The following is a 19,535-nucleotide window of genomic DNA, read 5'->3' on the forward strand; positions in this document are numbered from 1 at the left end:
TTGGCAACTTCACATCACCCCATACAAGGAGCAAAGGTGGCACTGGGTGGGGAGGGGAAAATGCACTCATGTTCTGGAAGAAATCATAGTGCCTGGCTTTGCCACTTCCCAGCTGACAGGCCAGGCGTGTCCCTTGGGCCAGGGCTTCTCACGGTGTGGCCTGGAGATCAACAGCACCAGATGGCAGCTGGTTCAGAATGCAAATTGTGAGCCCCCCACCCCCCGCACCCACCCAGGCCTGCTGTATCAGGATCTCAGGGTAAAGCAGGAGCCTTTGGATCTACACCAGCAATTCTGACCTACACTCAAGTTTGCCCAGCCATTGCTGTAGCTTCCCCGGGCCTCAGTTTCCTGATCTACCGCGTTTCCCTGAAAATAAGACGTAGCCGGACCATCCACTCTAATGCGTCTTTTGGAGCAAAAATTAATATAAGACCCAGTCTTGTTTTAATATAAGACCCGGTCTTTATAATATAATATGATATAATATAATATAAGACCGGGTCTTGCATTAATTTTTGCTCCAAAAGACGCATTAGAGCTGATGGTCCGGCTGGGTCTTATTTTCGGGGAAACACGGTCTAAAGACGGGCACCCAGAGCCCAGGGCTGCACTGTGAGGAATCCACGTGCTGGAGAACGTCTGTGCAGGAAGCACTGAGCACGGTGCTGTGCCCATCGAGGGCGCAACAGGTTGGGCCCCTCATTATCATCTGGAGACCCTCACAGCATCCTGTGACAACAAAAGAACATACCTGGGCAGGCCCAGCTCCCGGTGGGGTCCCATCGTCACATGTCAGTGCCCATTATGTGCCATGTGGGGATTGAGAGCTTGGATTGAGAGGTTTAAATCCCAGCTCGGCCACTCCTTGGCTGGTGGCTTTGTCCAATCACTGACCACCTCTGTGCCTGTTCCCTTCCCTACACAGCTGAGAGCTCCCACCTCACAGAACCAGGATGCGGGGTGCAGTGTGTGCAGCGGTTCTCAGCGAGACGTGGTGCTAACTACTGTTATCATTAAGATGATGAAGGCAGCTAGTCTCTGCAGGACAGAGTAGGCTTGGCATGGTCCATGCCTGCCAGGGCAGCCACCTTCCCAGACACTGGGCCCAGCTTTACAGGGTGCCAGTGGGGATACACAGCCCAGACGCTCCAACGTGGGGGTGACTGTCACTTGTAGAGGAAGAGAAGGTACCAGTGCCTAATGGTAGCAGAGCCAAGCAGGCTCCTTTTCTGATATCTTGTCCCTCCAATGTTGGCTGAGGGCCCATGGAGAATGGCAGGTAGGCCCCTGGGGTTTTCTGGGGTGAGTTGTCCCACTTGGGGGAAAGTTTTACATGTGTTCCTCTAGCACCATCTGCTTCCACAGCTAATTTTAGCTGTTCCCGGGCCTGGGAGGCAGGCCGGGGGTGGAGGGCTGGCTCAGATGAGTCTGAGGGTGGAAGTGGCCCCTCCTGGCCCAGCTGGGTCTATGAGACAGGACCCGGATGGGCAGAAAACTCGGGCACTGGGGGAGCAGAGGGTACCAGCTGGTCAGATCAGTGCCAGGGCCCTGGGGCATGGCTGAACAATGCCCCTTCCCTCTTTGTGGCTCTCTGAAGGGTGGGGCTATATGACCGGGCACTGGGAAGCAGTATCCACTGCCAGCACCCTCCAGATAGCGCTGGAAGAGGCAGGCAGGGGATATGCCCCAGGGTTAGGGACAAGGCCAGTGGGCTCCTTCTCTCTACTTCCCTCATCACCCTGCCCTTGCCCCCACTAGGACCTGCCATGGGGACCATAATTGAGTAATTGGTGAGGGTGGGCGGGCACGCTCGGGGCACTAATTGTGGCGTGTGCAGGATCCCAGGGCCAGCAGAGGGCCGAGCAGGGTAATTAGTTGTTTTTAAATAAACGTCAGCGGACATGCTTTAATTAATCCTCTTCCCAGTGAGAGCCTGGGAGATGTAATCAGAGAGAGAGAGAGAGAGAGAGAGAGAGAAGAGGAGTCTTAACTCCCCAGGAAGGCCTCTGCCGGTCCCCGGGGGCCCCTGCCTGCGTCCCAGGCTCTGGGACCTGTGGGTTTTGGGGATGAGGGGCTGGGGACCCCTGGGTGGTGCTGGGGCTGTGTACCAACTCTTTCTCTGACCTATTTCTTGCTCGGTGTGGGGTGGGGTGGGAGCCATGGTTCTTTAATGAGTAGTCAGAGGTATTTCAATGCCCTACCCGTCCTCCTGGCCATACTTTGGAGACATGGCCCCTCTGCAGCCCAACAACACCTACCTTGGGTGGCCGAGGTGACCAGGACGGCGGTGATGCAGAGACTCCACAGCACTGCAGCCAGGCGGGCCATAGTGGCAGCTGCGGGCGTGTTCGCGGCTCTCAGTGGCTTGTGCAGTGGGCCTCACCCCACATCACCAGGTGGGCACCGCGGCCTGGCCCACCAGCCTGGGGGGTGGGAACAAGGACAGTGAGGCGGGGGCCGTCCCCCAGAGAGCCCAGGAGGAGGGGCATTTGGGCCACTCCCTCCTGCTGGTGGCCAAAGCCATCTGTCTGGCAGCACAGAGAGGGGCCAGTCCAGGTCAAGAATCTCCACTGACAGAAGCCGAACCCTCTAGCCAGAGGCTACCCCCCACCAGGGCCTCTGGCTCACACTGCACTCCCACTCCCACCCCAGTAGACAGACCCACCTGTCTTGTCTGGGGACCTTGGACCCTCCTGAAAGCACCTCCCATGGTCTGATAGCTCCCCTCAGGTGGCAGGGGCAACTCACCAGGATGTCACCAGGCAGCCCTCAGACCCTCCATCCTGGGGAAAGGGACCCTCTGGAAGCCTCTTCCCCATCTCGAAATTCCAACTGTGTCCATTTGACCTCCTGCCTAGCTTCCTCACCCAGCATGGTGGCGTCTAGAGTGGGGGACCCAGGCATACTGGCCGACTCGCAGCCTCCCCCTCCAGATCAGACAGGAACCCAGGCCCCACCCCCAGTCCCCTGCTTCCTCTCTCTCTCTCTCCCCCCCTAGAATCCAGCTGGCTGGCATGCCACAGATCAGGGATAATTGTGTCCCCTTTCCTTTCCAGGGAATCCTCAGGGTAAGCTGGAGATGGGTGTGTGTGTGTGTGTGTGTGTGTGTGTGTGTGTGCCCTCCCCTGCAGCGCTCTTTTCCTCCTTCATGGCTGCTCCTTCCCACTTCTTGCTGCCTTCATTTCCTCTGGATGCTCTCAAGGTTGCATACGCAGATCTGCACTCAGCCCTTTGTTGTATCTACACCAAGTTCTCCACGTGTGGCCCTGGCCCAGCAGCGCCAGCCTGGCCAATAACTTGCTAGAAACACATATTCTCTGGGGAAGGCCAATGCCCATGTTTTAACCAGCCATCCAGTATACAAACCTCTGCTCTGCCGTCTCCCACTGTCACCCCAGCCTGTCCCCCAGTGTCAACACCATTCACCACCCAATACTTTCCAAATCTCTTATTTCCAGCCTGGAATCTCTCAACAGAGTCCTGGCTACTGTTTTCCCCCAAAAAAGAAAGCCTACTGACCGGTGCCGTTAGTTCCCCGACCCCTGTGTCTGCTCCGGTCATGCCTGCCTCCTGTCTCTGCTCCGGTCACACCTGCCTCCACTTCACCAGGCTCTGCCCCAGGGCCTTTGCACTTGTTGCTTCCTCTACATGTATCTTCTGCCGGCCAGTTGTCCACATGGCTGTTCCCTCTTCTCCCTTGCCTCCTTTAGGCCTTTATTCAAATGTAACTATCTCATGTACGGAACAGCCCCTGCACGGGCAGGGATCATTGGGATTTTTTACTCAACCTATCCCCAGCTTCTAGAACAGGCCTGGCACACAGCAGTGAGTATTTGTTGAGTGAATCTCAGACCCCAAAAGTAGGAATGTGCCTTGATTCCTCACTTCTCCCCTCCCCTTCATGAGCTTCGTCAGCAAGTCCTGTGGGCTCTGCTTCCAAAGGATCTCACCAATCTGCCCACTTCTGGTTTCCAATGCCACCCCCCAGGAATAAGCCACTATTCTGCTGCCCCTGGACACTGTCCTGGCTCACCCTCCTGGCCTCCCTGCCTCCAAACCTGCCCTCCACTCAGTGCTAAGGGATCATTCAATGATATAAATCCCTCTGCTCTCCACTGGCGTCTCTGTTCCTCACCAGGGCCTAGCGGCCACAGCGCTCTCGAACCCTCCGGCTACTAGAACGTTCCAGCCTCCTTCTGCTCCCCTCCCCTTTGCCTGGGCTGTTCCCGCACCCATGCCGCAGCTTCTCACTGTTCAGAGCTCAACTCCAAGGTCACCCCAGCAGAGTAACCAACCCCAACCACCTCAAACACTCCCACCACCTTCACTCGCCATTCTTTTGCCATTTTTAATTCATAGCCTTCAACCGCACCTAACGGTACCTATTGACATTAGCAGCTCTGTTGTCGCCCTTCCCCACTAGACCATGAGATCCTTGCGGGCGGGGACTCAGCACAGGTTCTCAAGAAATAAAGATGATGCGCCAAGCTCCTGGGGCAAGACACCCATCCCCTGCAGGTCTCAGTCTCCTCTGACGTGAAATGGGACAGTAAGTTCACAGTGCAGCCCTGCACCCCATCCCTGCAACAGTTCTCTGCCCCATCCCCAGGCCCAGCCAGCAGGAAATCACCCCTGGACTGCCTGAAACTGCGTCTCCTCCCACAACCCTAACCAGACGTGGTCTGTGGTACTTCAGGTTCATTTCACAGCATTTTACATTTCGCAGCATTTACAATTGGGGTAGGGGTGTTCCTCATCACCTCATTTCTCCCCCCACCCCATCTCCTAGCCGGGGTCAGGCTCAGGGGAGGCATTGACCCCAGGCTGATGGACACTCCTTTTCCTGGCTTCCCTGAGGTAGTCAAACTGGTTAGTGGCTGGTTAATGCTGGGGAGGCTGGGATGCCAAGCTCTGGGGGTCTGTCATTTATACACTGTGTGACCTTGAGTGGGTTCTTTCCCCTCCCCCACCCAAGTTCCCTCAGTAGCTCAAATCTGCAGGATTCTGGTAAGGACAACAGTCTATATACACGATAGGCTAGCCAGGACCCATCAGAGGGCACTGTCCACTGCTTGGTGTGTGCCAGGGCACAGGGAGCACCTGGGGGGGTGTGTGGCTCCGCTCCCTCCTCCCAGGTTGCACCCCAGTACACTGGGAACCCAAATGCAGTCCCCAGGCCTCTTCCCTATCCATAGCTCCCTCCTGGGAAGCCCAAGAAGCCTCTTTAGACACCATTTGTACCACGACGACTGCCACATTCGAGCTCCAGCTCGGTCTCCCTTCTCACCGTCTACACCTCCATTCAGGTCTCCAAGTCACTTGCAGCCTGACCAGACCAAAGCAAAGCCCCCCATATGAGTCCATGGTCCCACCATCCTCTCAGGGCCTCAGGCCAAACGTTCAGGAGTCAAAATCCTCGGCTTCTCTGTTCCTTCCTCCCTACACATCCAGTTCAGGAGCCACATTTCCGTCTGTGCCTCCAGAACATTCCAGCGTCCATCCATCCTCAGCAGCCACCCTCCAGACCTGGGCTCACCGTCTACCCCAGATGGCCCTGACTCCTTCCCAACTTCCCTCCAGCCCCTCTTACTTCCACACTCCAGACTCCCGCAGCAGCCAGAAGGACCTTTTAAAAAAAATTATGACATATACGTATACATGTACACACACACATACACACACATGTACGAGGTCTGACAATTAAGTTTGAGAACTCATCCTAAAAAAAGTGCTACGTACCTCATTGCTGAGTATCACTACAGCTACCTTCAAAGTACTCCCCTTGGGAAGCTATGCACCGGTGCCAGCCCCTACCGTGTTTCCCCAAAAATAACCAGCCAGACCATCAGCTCTAATGCGTCTTTTGGAGCAAAAATTAATATAAGACCTGGTCTTATTTTACTATAATATAAGACTTGGTCTTATATTAATTTTTGCTCCAAAAGACGCATTAGAGCTGATGGTCAGTAAAATAAGACCAGGTCTTATATTAATTTTTGCTCCAAAAGACACATTAGAGCTGATGGTCTGGCTGGTTATTTTCGGGGAAACAGGGTAGTCCACGCTTCAAAGCAGTTTTGGAACTTTTGTTCTGGAATGGCCATCAGAGCTGTCGTCGTATTACCCTTGATGTCCTGAATGTCATTAAAATGTCTTCCTTTCAATATTTCCTTTATCTTCGGGTAAAGAAAGAAGTCACTGGGGGCCAGATCAGGTGAGCAGGGAGGGTGTTCCAATACAGTTATTTATTTACTGGCTAAAAACTCCCTCACAGACAGTGCCGTGTGAGCTGGTGCATTGTCGTGATGCAAGAGCCGTGAATTGCTGGTGAAAAGTTCAGGTCATCTAACTTCTTTACGCAGCCTTTTCAGCACTTCCAAATAGTAAACTTGGTTAACTGTTTGTCCAGTTGGTACAAATTCATAATGAATAATCCCTCTGATATGAAAAAGGTGAGCAACATCGTTGCAGCAAGTTCGTGAACTTAATTGTCACATCTCATATATATATATATATATATATATATATATATATATACACACACACACACATATACATATGTATACACACACACACACACACACACACACACAATACATAAAGTTTGTCAATTTAACCATACGATTCAGTGGCATTAATTATATTCCTAATGCTGTGCCACCACCACTATGATCTATTTTCAAAACTTTTTTTTATCACTGCAAACAGAAACTGTGCCTGTTTGGGGCAAAAACTTCTCCCCTCTCTCCCAGCCCCCCCGCACTGCTAATCTGCTTTCTGTCTCTATGGATTTTCCTATTCTGGATATTTTATATACAGAGAATCATACAACATGTGGCCTTTCGGGTCTGGCTTCTCTTACTCATCCCCGTTGTAGCTCGTGTGTGTCAGTGCTTCACCCTTTTTATGGCTGAGTAATGTTCCACTGTGTGGATGGACCACATTCTGTTTATCTGTTCATCCAAAGATGGACACTTGGGTTGTTTCCACAGAGAGGTCCTTTCCAGGGCAATCTGTACAGGGCGCTCCCCAGCTGAAATCCTGTACTGGCTCCCGTATCATGGTCCACAAGGCCACGTGTGTTCTGACGCCTGCCCCCCTCCCCCCTTGCTCCAGCCAGCCAGTTCCCACCATGAGCTGAGCCTCAGCCTGTGTTGCCACCTTCACATCCCTTAGATTTCAGCTCAGCTGCGCGCTCCTCAGAGATGTGCACAGGCCTCCAACACCCCGTATCACAGTACCTGGCAATCAGTGCCTGCCTGCCCAGCCCCTGCCATCCTGCAACCTGTATCCCCATTTTCTTCTTGGTAAAATGGGGACACCTCATAGGATAGTTGGGCAACAAGATAAATTCATATACATGGAACACTCGGGGCTGCGCCTGGTACGTAGTAAGTGCAAAATGTCCCCTGCAGCAATTGTCACCACCATCACCACTGATCATATCTCTGTCGTGTGACTTTACCTGTTCATTCATGGATTTCTTTTGTACCCTCAGGAGAATGGAAGCCCCCAAGACCGTCTTCTGGCACCTAGACACACAGTGTAGCCTCAAACAGTTAATGAATGAACCAAGGTAAGTGACTGAGGACGATGGTGGGTACTGCTGGAGACGGGGTGTCTGCCCTGTGACCTAGGGGCCAAGCCTAGCCCACACAGGCTAACCACCATTGCCTTAGGGGCACAGAAAGTGTTCCCCACAGGTACCCACTGCTCCCTGAGTTCACCTCCCTAGAGCACCCCCAGGAAGCCCAGGAACTACCAAAACTTAGCCCAGCTCAGGAGCTAGGCACTGTGGCTCGCATTCCCGCCCTTCTGGCCTGACTGCATACCCACCCCACCCTGGAGTTTTGCTTGCCAGCTGGTACCCACTTAGGTGGGGAGGCCAGGTGTAGACATGTGAGACCCACCTAGATCATCCCTGAGGCCTTGAGAGGGGGTTATTGTGGACTGAATATTGAATTGTGTTCCCACCACCACCAAAAAAGAAATGTTTTGAGTCCTATCCCACAGGACCTCAGAACAGAGAGAGGGTCTTTAAAAAAGGTAATCAAGTTACAGTGAGGTCATTAAGGTCAGCCAATAAGAATGGTGTCCTTATAAAAATGGGAAATGTAGACATGCACACAGAGAGAACCCCACATGAAAACAGGCAGAATCAGGGTGATGCTTCTACAAGCCGAGAAACACCAAGGACTAACTAACAGCAGCCACCAGAAGCCGGGGAGAGGCGTGGGATAGGTTCTCAGAATCCCCAGGAGGAACCCACCCTGACAACACCCCGATCTTGGACTTCCAGCCCCCAGAACTGGGAGACAATACATTTCTGGTGTTAAAACCACCTAGTCTGGGGCAGTTTGTCAAAGCAGCCCTAGGAAAGTCACACAGGTGTCAGGACACATGGTGGGGGGGGAGGCGGAGATGGGGCAGGGCCCTGGGCTGCACAACTTCAGGGAATCTTTCACAAACTGCGGGAGAGGGGTGGGGTGGAGGGCTGCTGGGATACCTAGTGCCCGAACCACCTGAGGTGCCAGGTGCAGCAGCTGACACCTCCGTGCTCCATGAGGAGCACCATGGGGTGATCACGAGAGCACCCCATTTAAGCCTCACAAACTATCTCATTTAATCCTCATAAGAAAATGGGGGAGGGGGGACGTACAGACCCACATTTTACAGAAAAGGAAAGTAAGGTCCCAGGGGCACCCAACTGGTGACAGAGCTTTAAACCCAGGCAGGCTGGTCCCCCAGGCTAGACACAAGGAACTGGGGAAACCCTGGGGGCCAAGAGAGCCCCACCTGCAGGCCCCGGCTGCATTTGTGTGACAGGTCCTCAGAGCTGGACATGCCTGGAGGTTCCACACCTGCAGGGCAAGGTGAGCCAGCACCTGCATCTGTCCCCACCTCGAGCCTCAGTGAACTTGGGTGACCCCAACTGGACCCATGGGAAATAGAGCTCACTGCCCTCACCCTGAGAGGGAGACTAGTCCACAGGCATGTCCAGCTCCCAAGTCCTATGGACTGCCCACCTGCCTCACACCTGCCTCAGTGTTTGCACCTGAGCCCCACATTAGTTTCAAGTCAAGTGGGGTGCAGTGGGCATCCTGCGGGCAGCTGATGCAGCCCAGGCTCTGTCCTTGGGTACCCTGGGATGGGCCAGGGGACGTGACAGGAGGAGAACCAGCTGCTGGAAGAGGGGGAGCACCTTCAGCCTGCCTTAGAGTATGGCTGCCATGGCAACCCTCAGCGCTCCAGTGGGTGAGAGTCTGAGTGCCTGGGGGGGGGGGGGCGGCGCTGACAGAAAGGCTCTGGGCCCCTCACTGTCCTGCCCTTCCACACAACACTCTGACTCTTCCTCCCTCCCCAAACCTAGCAGCCTCCACAGGTCCACCTCCTCCAGACGGCCCTCAGGCATGACAGAGTGGGGAAGCAGCAAGCCCTGGGGTAGGTAGGACTAGGCTCTTGGGTCTGAATTTGCTGCCCAAGGCTGGGCCCATTTCCTTTTCCCTACTCTGGACTAACACGTCTACCTCGAACAGACGGAACAACTGCCCAGACAGTGCCCGGCACGTGGCTCTCCTTCAGGAAGGGGACTGTGGGCTCAGGAAAGGCAGGGTCCCCACCGCACACTCAGTTCCACCACCACCACCCTCCGCCTCACCATCTTTCCACATACACTCAAGAACTGTACAGTCATCCTGGACCCCTTTCCTCCTCTCACCCCGACATCCAACCACAGCAGCTCCCCTTCAGAATCTGCTCACTTCTCCCCGCCCCTTGGCTCCCTCCCTGGTCCAGCCCCACCATTTCCTACCTGCCCTAGCCCCAAAGCCCCCTCCCAGGCCCCCTCCCCCACTCCTGCTCGCCCTGCCCCCAGTCTGTTCCCCACACAGCAGCCAGAGGGCGCCTGTGAGCACCTGAGTTCCGGCAAGTCCCTCCAAAGCTCAGAACCCTCCAGGGTTCTCACCTCACGCAGAGCCATAGCCGAAGTCCTCCCCTGGACAGCAAGGCCCTGCATGCTCTGCCCTCTCATCTCCCTGTTCTCAGCTCCTCACTCAGTCAGCTCCCGTTTTCCTGGTGGAAAACACCAGGCACAATCCCTCAGGGCCTTTGCACAGGCTGTTCACTCTTCTCTAGCCACCCACACAGCTCCTCCCTTGCCTCCTTTAGGCCCCTGCTGGTCCCAGCACTCCTACATCCCTCTCTGCCTTTTTTTTCTCCACAGCACTCATCACTAGCACACCAGCCATGCATCTTACTTATTTGCTTATTATCTCTCTCCCACTAGATGTCTGCGCCACAGGGTGGGGTTTGCCTGTCTTGTTAAATTTCAAAAGGTCACTGGTTACTGAGTGGCACTGGACTGCAGGAGAGTGGGGGCTGTTCAAAGCATACCCTTCCCTCTTCTCTGGTCTCCCCCATCTATCTGCCACTCCCACCCCATCCCATCTCCATCCTGTAGCCAGAGTGACCTTTGCAAAATGAAAACCCAATCACTTCCCTCGTTGCCCACAGTCCTCCATGGCTCCCTATTGCCTCAGTGCACTAACATGGTGTCTCAGGCCCTGGTCTCCTGCCACCTCGTCATCACGCTCTCTACGCTGGCCTCCTAAGGTGCCTGTTCTCTGCTCCCCACCACAACTCTCTCACACCCACCCTCTGCCCCACTCTTCCTCCCAAAAGCTCTGCCCACCAAGACTGCGTTGGTCTCTCCTGTACCCACATTTGCAGTACACTGGGCCTCCACCTTTTGCTCCCCTAATCAGATTTGAATTCAGCTGTTGATCGGCTGTCTTGCCTACCCGCTGGGGACTCCACAGGGAAAGTTCCATCACTGTCACTTGGTGCTCTGTTGCATCTCCAGCCCTGTGCCAGGAGTGGGTACTTGTTAATTTGTTTAATGAACAAAGATGAAACAAACCTAGAGAATAGGTCATCCATTCAGTAGACCTAGTTCTCACTGGGTCACAAGTGCTTTGGGGAAAAATAGGCCCAAAGGGGAAAGACAGTGGTGGGGGAAGGTTATGTTTGGGTGGTATAGATGGGGTGATCGGGGACTGCCTCATTGAGGAGGTGACATTTTGGCACAGATCTCAAGGAAGTAAGCCATCTAGGTACCCGGGGAAAGAGGCTCCCAGGCAGCAGGAACAGTATGTGCAAAGGCCCTGAGGCTGGATGTGGAGTGTAGCTGCAGCCAGGTGAGAAAGAGGGAGAGTGGGCAGAGGTAAGGGCTAGGTGGAGGGGGGAGTTACAGGGCAGAGCATGCCGGGCCTTGTTGGCCTCAGGAAGGACTTGGGTTTTTTTCCAGGTGAGATGAGAGCCACGGAGGTTCTGAGTAGAGGAGAAATGAGACCTGACTCAGGTGTTCACAGACTCTTAATTAGAAGAGGAGATCAGACTGTGGGGGTGGGTGCTGAGAGTGGCAGATGCTCCCTACCCCCACCCTCTTCTTTCCTCCCTGTCCACCCACTGTCAAAACTAGAAACCTGGGGGCAGCCCGGTGACTCAGGTGGTTGGAGTGCCGTGCTCCTAACACCGAAGTCGCTGGTTCAATTCCCACATGGGCTAGTGAGCTGCGCCCTCTACAGCTGAGATTGTGAACAATGGCTCACCCTGCAGCTGGGCTGCCATGAGCAGCCGGAGGTCAGCATGGGCGGCCGTGGGCTGCCATGAGTGGCTGGCAGCCAGTGTGAGTGGCCGGCAGCCGGCGAGAGCCGATGACCATTGACCGACTGCCTCAGCCAGGGGGGACACAAGGCTCATAACACCAGCATGGGCCAGGGAGCTGTGTCCTACACAACTAGACTGAGAAACAATGGCTTGAAGGGGGGGGGGGGGCGGAAAAAGGGGGGGGGGGAAACAACCAGAAACCTGCAGTTTCTCCCTTCCCCTCCCCCTTTCCTCCGCCCTCCAGCCAAACATCCACCAAATCATGTCAACTCTGACTTGAAAACCCGCACACCAGACACCATCCATCTCTAATGTTTCAAGTCCCCACTGGAGCCCTCACCTTAACAGCTGCAATGGCCTCCTCTTCTTCTTGGCCTCCCTTCCTGCCCTCTGCAGTTCTCTCCCATGCAGCAGCCAGAGGGAGCTCATATTGGGCATTCAGACCCTGTCCTGTGGGATTTGACCACTCCATAGCCCTTCGCAGCCCCATGGACAAGTAGAAATGCAACCTCACAAACTCAGTCCTTTGGCCCCCTAGATCAGCCTCCAGTCTCTCTTTGCATACCCGGCTATGAAACTACATCTTTCCTTTTCCCCTTTGAGCCACCACCTTCTTTCTGACCTCAGGATGGGCCCCTTCTTCTCACTCTCCTTCCCCTCTACTTTGTCTTTCCTTCTCCCTCTAGGCTGCAGCTGAGAAGCCTCCTCCTCCAGGAAGCCCTCCCTGACTTGCAGGCCAGCCAGGCACCGTCTCTGTGCTCCCCATAACAGAAGTTGGTACCACAGTGCTCTGTGGTCTGTTTCCCCACCAAGTTGTTCACTGTCCAGCTCCAAGCCTCGCACTCCAGGCTCAGTAGAGCAGAGCTGGAAACAGTCACAGAAACAGAGGGCATGGGAGAAGGCTCTGGGTCCTCTACTGCCACTAGATGCTGGCAGAGACCAGAGACCTAGGTTCAAATCCCACTGTGCCCACTTCAGGCCATGTGATGAGGCCCCCCCTTATTTTCTCTCTCTCTCTCCTGAGGAAATGGGACAGAAGGTTCACACCAGTGGTTGTGGGGCTTAGAAATATACACAGTGATTCCACACATGTTTTTTAGAGCACCTACTATGTGCCAGCCACTGCTTTGGTGCTGGAGACAAAGCTGTGGACAGCCAGGCACAAAGAGCACTAAAGAAATTTTGTGGTGTACTAATATCACAGAAGGCCCGACATTTCAGCAAAGCCCTGTGCAGGTGAGGGAGGAGTCATACAGGTGTCCAAGGAAGAGAAAAATGTTCCAGGCAGAGGACATAGCTCATGCAAAGGCCCTGCAGTTGGCCCATGCATGTTTGAGGACCAGTGAGGAAGCCAGTGTGACTGGTGGAGAGTGAGCACAGGAGAGCTGGAGCAGGTGGGGGCAGGGAGGAGACAGGGATAGACTCGCCCCTAATGGGGCTGCCCCTCTGCTGATGAGGGGGCATCCACAGGTGCCCCAACCTCCACTACCAAGGGTAATTTGGGGACGCTCTAGCGCAAGAGTTGACCACCTACGGTCCAGTCACCACCTGTTTTTGTACAGCCAATGAATTAAGAATAGTTTTGCTACTTTCAAAGGGTTGAGAAAAAGAAGCAGAGGAAGGATATGCAAGAGCTGGCAAGAGGCACACAAAAGTCTCCAATATTATTATTTGGCTCTTCACAGAGAAAGTCTGCTGACCCCTGATCTAAAGCAGTGGTTCTCAGTGGGGGGAGGGGAGACTGAGGGGAGGGGGAAGGGGGGGTTGTGGGGGACAACACAGGAGGAGGAGGATTTTGCCCCGCATCCCAGGCCATTTGGCAATGTCTGCATTTTTAGGTGTCACCACTAGAGTGTGTGTAGGGGCGGTGAGATGCTAACTGGTATTTAGAGTATGGAGGCCAGGGATGCTGCTAAAAGTCCTATCATGCACAGGGCAGCCCCCCACAAAGAATGATGTGGCCCCAATGTCAGGACTGCCACAGTTCAAACTCTGCCCTGGGCCCCTCACCTGCTTGCACCACCTCACCTGCCTGTACCACCTCCCCAGCAGCAGACAGGAGCCCCACCTGCCTTCCTGGGTATCGTTACCCTCTGAGGGAGGGGCTATGACTAATTTCAGCTGGGGGGAGGGCAGGGCTACTTTTAGACTTGGCATCTATTTATTGAGATTTCTATCTTCCCCAAATTTTGGAGTTGGAGGGGTGGCAGCGGGCCTCTGCTTAGCTAGTTACCTGCCCTGGGGCCAGGGCAGACTGAAACAATGGGTGCTGTCCCAAGAGAGAGAGGTTGGGTCAGTGCCCCAGGGGGAGGTCAGAAACGGGCTGCTCAGGCTTTGACGCTGAGGCTCTTACCCCTGGCAAGGGCAGGGGGCCCCCATGTTCTCCCTCTGAGCTCTAAACTCTATATTGCACACAGCCCCATAGAGGAGCCACCTGCCTGCCCACCCAGCCTCACCCACAAGCACCAGAAGGCCACTTTAGAGACAGTTTGCCTAGGTGTGCCAGCAGACAGGTAAAGAGCTGGTCTAGTCTGGCCCCTGGCAGGTAGCCTTCAATTCTCCCCAGGGGGCCAGGGCAATGAGAGCCCTCGTTGTGCACAGCCATGGGAGTTACACAGAAGTCTCTGGTCCTTTATGAGACCCCCTCCCATTCACTCAGGCAAGATTTCTTAAACACCTACTATGGGCCAGGTATGAGTCTAGGCACCTGGGGTCCCAAAGCAAACCAAGTAACAAACTCCCTGAACACTTGGATTCTGGTCAGGGAGACAGACGATAAAGGAGGTGCAATAAATCAGGAAATTACAGAGTGTGAAAAAGCCATCCATGCTATGGAAAGTCAGGAGGCAGGTGGGAGGCTGCAATTTTAAACAGGCTGCAGGGGGTAAAACTTACTGGGGAGGTGATATTTGAAGCAGGTGAGAAAGCAAAAGCCTTGGAGATGTCTGGGTGAGGTCCCAGGTGGAGGGACAGCCAGTGCAAAGGTCCTGGGGTAGAATCGTGCTTCCCATGTTAGAGAAGCAGCAAAGAGGGAGGGGTGAGGGGGAAGAGGTGACGGGGATGATTTTGCAGAGTCAAACCCAGGATGCCCCATGCCTAGGACGGCTGTAGTGCTGGGACCCAGAGGCTGCTGTCTTCCAAATCTGGGGCTGCCGTCCCCAGCTGGGACTCTGGCCACTCTGAAGGGGGAGACACAGCCTTCTCCGCAACTCCTATGATATGAGCCCTTGACTGAAATCACTTATGTGTCACTAGACTGTGAGCTCCGTGAGGACAAGACCAGGGCACTGTTCCCACGACATTCCCAGCATTGCGCCTCATGGAGAAGGCACTTGGCAAATGGTCACAGAATGCATAAAGAGGTGACCAGCCTTGCTCCAAGGATCCCAGCATACACACACCTGGGCAAATGCCTGCAGGTACACACAGGATGCAGACAGATGCTCACGCATGGATATACATACACACAGGGCCAGCACCTCTCCAAAACTCACAAACATCAGCACACAGGAGATCCCTATGAACATAAGACAAACTTGATGACACATGACCACACACTGGCTCAGCCAGGTCACCATCCAAATCACTCACAGAACTGGTACACACAGGTACAGCAGACAGACAGGGACAGAGGACTGGATTCCAGGGACAATGAGACCCCCTCCCACCCTGGGACCCCATTTTCCTCTTGCATCGGGGTGACGAAGACTGGGCCCAGGAAAGATGCTAGCTCACTCAGGCATCGCCAGGGTCACTGTGGTCAGATCCTGGTTCCAGACCTAGGGAACCCGCACTTCAGGAGCCCCTCCCCCTGCCTCCCCATAGAAGGGGCTGGAGGACGGGAAGTGTCTGGCCTATGGAAATCGGATCCTCCGGAGGAGCCCACACAGAAACCAGAGCCTTCCGTGTCCTTGGCCACCCGTCTGGCTGGAGAGGTAGGAAGGGGCATCGATCCCGATGGAGCTCCCTGTGGCCAGTGGGTGGAGATGGAGGGAATCCTGCTCCTGTTCCCCATTAGAGGTACCAGGTCCAGGGCAGAGCAGTGCAACCTCCTGGGGTTCACAAGACAGAGCCCCACACGCAGGGGGAGCTGCCCCAGCCTGGAGCCCAGACCTTGATGCAGACTCCTGAGCAGCTTTGGCGCCTGTAGGCCCCTCCCCCACACCCCACATACCCACAGGGTCCTCTTTGGCCCCCTGGAGAAGGGGCTCCCCATCCAGCCTTCTACCTCCTCCCTGCAGGGCCCACAGCTCAGGGGCACTGTTCCCCTGCTCCCCATCCTCCCCCCATCCAGGGCGCCATCTCCATGCCCAAGGGCAGGCATCAGCTCAGGTGATTGAGCCTCACACGCCAGATCCCCACCAGAGCCCCACAAGTGGGGGTTGAGACTGGCACCCTATGGAGAGAGGGCTGGCCTAGCAGGGCACTGGAGAGCAGGAGAGGTGAGCAGGGGGTGGGTGGAGGCCCTGCAGGAGTTCACCAAGAGACAAGGAGGAGGAAGATAGTGATGCTAGCAGCAGGGCTGACGCTCACATGTGGGTGCACACACGTATGTGGCTTGGTGCTATTGCTACCAGCCAGGGATCGAATTAGTTCCCTTTTCCTCTTTCCAGATGATTTTTCATCTCTGTAATTAATGGGCAAGTCAGTTCTGAACGGCATGGCAGGCAAATTGCTAGTTAGGAAAATCACAGATAATTTTCTCGATATGATAATGAAGGTTGTATTCCTTCTCTTATTCTCCCCGTTTTCATCCTACTTTTAAGTAATAAATTCAGCATTAGTGGAAGAGGAGTGGGGAGGAAGGAGTAGTCACCTGGCCCCACAGCTGGGGCCTGACCAAGGCCCAGCCGGATTCATCAGCCCCTGGCCACTGGGCATGTGGAGAGGACGAGAAATGGGGACACTCCGTGAGGCACCCTGACACCCCAACGATCAATTCAGGGTGCCAGGCCTAGGAGACCTGGTGGAGGGCAGGCAGCCAGCCCCCAGGCTGTTAGCCTGAGTGAAGAGATTGGGTCTGGGGTCAGGTTACAAGCTCATGCAGACCCTTGGGGTGTTGGAAAGGGGAGCAGAGACCAAAAGCCTCTACCAAGCAGCATCGAGGTCAACAGGCCCAGAGCAAACATGCACCCTTAGGTGTCCCCAACACCTGTCCTCACACTGTCCAACCCCTTCTGGGCAGTGACTCTGGCAGTGACTCCAGTAGCTGCTAAGGAAACAGGGCAAGCAGAGGGAGAGAGGAGAGAAAGGGAGGGAGGGACGGACGGAGGGAGGGAGAGGGAAGGAGGGAGGGTGGGGGAGAGAGAGAGAGAGAGAGAGAGAGAGAGAGAGAGAGAGAGAGACAGGACCAGCCATCTTGGCAGCCATTTTGAACCCCTCCCCCTGCTCCCCCAGGCATACCACATGTTTGGATGTGGGCAGACAAACCCAGGCTCAGGGTCCTGCAGAAGCCAGGAGGAAAGGGGGCCCTGCATCAAGACTGGGATGGAAGAACACCCACGCAGCTGCCACGGCTGGGGGTGGGGGGGGGAGGACCAGGAAGGTACAGTGAGGTGCTGGGCAGGGATGGGGCTGGGTGTTGACCTAGACCAGAAGAGTATGGACAGGGCTCTTCCTGGGGGTTATGTGCAGGCAGGGTTCTGTCTTCAAATGGGGGCCGGGAGCGCACTGGAGGGGCATTTTCTGGCAACGGCTGGAGCATATACAGCACCCTCACACTCTTCTGGCCCCGACTCCTGTCCCAGGATCCTCAGATGGGAGGATGGCAATTGAAACCCCCCAACACCTGGTAGAGGGGGTGAGCTCGCCTTCAAAGCCCGAATCTGGTGGCTCAAACCCGACAGCTCCCCATGCTTAACTGGGTACCACGGAGATAAGATGCTGCAGGCTGCACCCCTCCTCCTGATAGCGGAGCCCAGACAGACCCCTCCCCATCCCCCGTACCTATGCCTCCCAGAGAAAAACAACCCCCAGCCCAGAATCCTGCGGTGCCAGCCCCCGACACGGCTCCTCCGGGGCCCGGGGCCCGCGCGCGGCGTGCACACGCATCCTCTCAGCTCACACCCAGACACCTACACAAACAGGGCGCCAAGCACCCGCGCGCACACGCACCAGGGACACGCAGGCACTGCCGCGCCGCTTCCCCACAAAGGCTGGCGCGCGCGCGGGCACACGCAGCCACGCGCGGGCACACTCGCGGTCCCCTCCCCCCGCCGGGTCCCCGCGGCCGCCCATCTGCACCCCCGCGCCCCCGGCGCTCCGTGGGGACGGCTCCTCCCGGCCCTCTCACCGGTAGGGGTGAGGTGCCGGCCGCCCCCGACGCCCCTCCGGCTCAGGCGCGGTGATCCGCGGCTCCAGCATCCCCTCCCCCTACGCGGCCCAGAGAGGCCCCAGCTTCCATCCTCCCACCCTTGGCCCGCACACCTGGCCCAGGTGCGGCGTCCCCCTCGCCCTGGGCCCGCAGACACTCACCTGTCCAGCGCCGCTCTGGGGTCGGCCCTGTGCTCCTCTCCTGCGGCTCCGCGAACCCGGGCCCCCCGCCCGGCACATCTCCCGGAACCGGGACGGGGGGGAAACGGGTGAGGGATGGCGGGGAGAGGGAGGCCTCCGTGTCCCCTCCTTCCCCTGGCCCAGCACCGCCGCCACCAAGCAAAAATTAAAAAAAAAAAAAAGGATCACACAGCTCCAAAGGCAGCCCCCTCGCGGCGGCGGCGGTGGCGGCTCGCGGCTGGGGGCGAGCGAGTCCGCGCCCCTCCTGGGTAGGGAGGCGGCGGAGGCGGTGGGGCGGGGGCGGCGTCAGAGCTCTGGGGTCTGGGGCGAGGCGGAGCCCCCCGAGGCGGCGCCGGCAGCGGCCCGCATCTCCCCCGCAGCTCCGCAGCCCCGACGGAGGTGGCACGTGTGTGCCCAGGCGACTTCCCAGCCCCCTCCGACGGCGGCGGCGGGGACCGTGGGGTTAACGCGGCCGAAGAGGAGCCTCTGCAGCCCCCCGCCGCCCGGCGGCGCCACTCCCGGGCCCGCGCGGCCCCATTCGCCGGGGCCTCCTCGGCAGACGGCGGGGCGGGGGCGCCGCAGCGCCGACAGCTCCCGCGCGGACGGCTTGGGCTCCCCGCAGTGGCCGCGGGGGGCTCGGGTGGGGGGCTGGCGGCGCAGAGCCTGGTGGGGGCGCGGCTGGAGGCGGGCACGGCGGCGTCGCGCCCCCGGAGCGGCCGGAAGGGGGGAGCCGGGCCGGGCCAGTGGGCACCGCAGGACGCGCGGACCGAGCCGGCGCCGGGTACCAGCAATGACAAGCCGCCTGCTCGCCCCGCTCCCGGGCGCACAAGCTCCGGGAGGGGGACAACGGACGCGCGCAAAACCCGGCCCGGAGCCACTGCCCGGGACCGGCCGCCGCAACCTGCCAGGGCGCACCGAGGGCAGGCTTGAAAACCCGGGCTGGAGTTTTCTCCCCTGCGCTTCCTCCAGCCCTCCTGGAAAACCGGGGAGAGGGAAGGCGACGTGCTAGATATCACCCTCGGAACGGGGCGTGGGGGAGGGGAGGCGGGTGCATGTAAGACTCGGGGAGGATTTTTCCGGCAGGGAAGTAAAGGAGAGGCGTAGAGTCCAGAGAGAGGAGAACTGGGGAGAGCTGGAAGGGGTACGCAAAACCCGGGATGGATTAAACAGAAGGGATGGACGGGGAGGTGGGAAGCCGCGACTGTGCCAAATGTACCCGGGGGCACGCAATTTTCGGGCCGGATCCTTCCTCGGGAGACGGAGTAATGCGTCATGCTTAATGCAGTGGGAACAAGTAAGACCCGGCCTGTAATTTCCGGACCTGGGCTCGCGCGGGGCGGGGGGGGGGGCGGGGGTGAGGGGGGCTCAGGAAG

At 56.8% G+C, this 19,535-nt stretch overlaps 1 protein-coding gene across 7 annotated transcripts in view; it reads right to left on the reverse strand.

The window, feature by feature from the left end:
- The window catches only part of ADGRL1 (adhesion G protein-coupled receptor L1), a 44,122-nt gene extending 25,791 nt beyond the window's left edge, over window positions 1-18,331 (reverse strand). For 3 of the 7 annotated variants that reach the window (XM_019746112.2, XM_074338094.1, XM_019746111.2), the window contains exons 1-2: window positions 18,145-18,329; window positions 2,262-2,426 (exon numbers count right to left, since the gene is read on the reverse strand). In XM_019746112.2, coding sequence (XP_019601671.1) covers window positions 2,262-2,331 — 70 coding nt within the window. In that variant the 5' untranslated portion in view covers window positions 2,332-2,426; window positions 18,145-18,329. Of the gene's footprint in view, window positions 1-2,261; window positions 2,427-18,144 lie in introns of all 7 variants that reach the window. The other 4 variants (XM_019746109.2, XM_019746108.2, XM_019746106.2 and 1 more) reach the window with 3 other exon arrangements.
- Window positions 18,332-19,535: the final 1,204 nt, after the last annotated feature.

Source organism: Rhinolophus sinicus, linkage group LG07 (genome assembly GCF_036562045.2).
Source record: "Rhinolophus sinicus isolate RSC01 linkage group LG07, ASM3656204v1, whole genome shotgun sequence".
Taxonomy (NCBI): domain Eukaryota; kingdom Metazoa; phylum Chordata; class Mammalia; order Chiroptera; family Rhinolophidae; genus Rhinolophus; species Rhinolophus sinicus.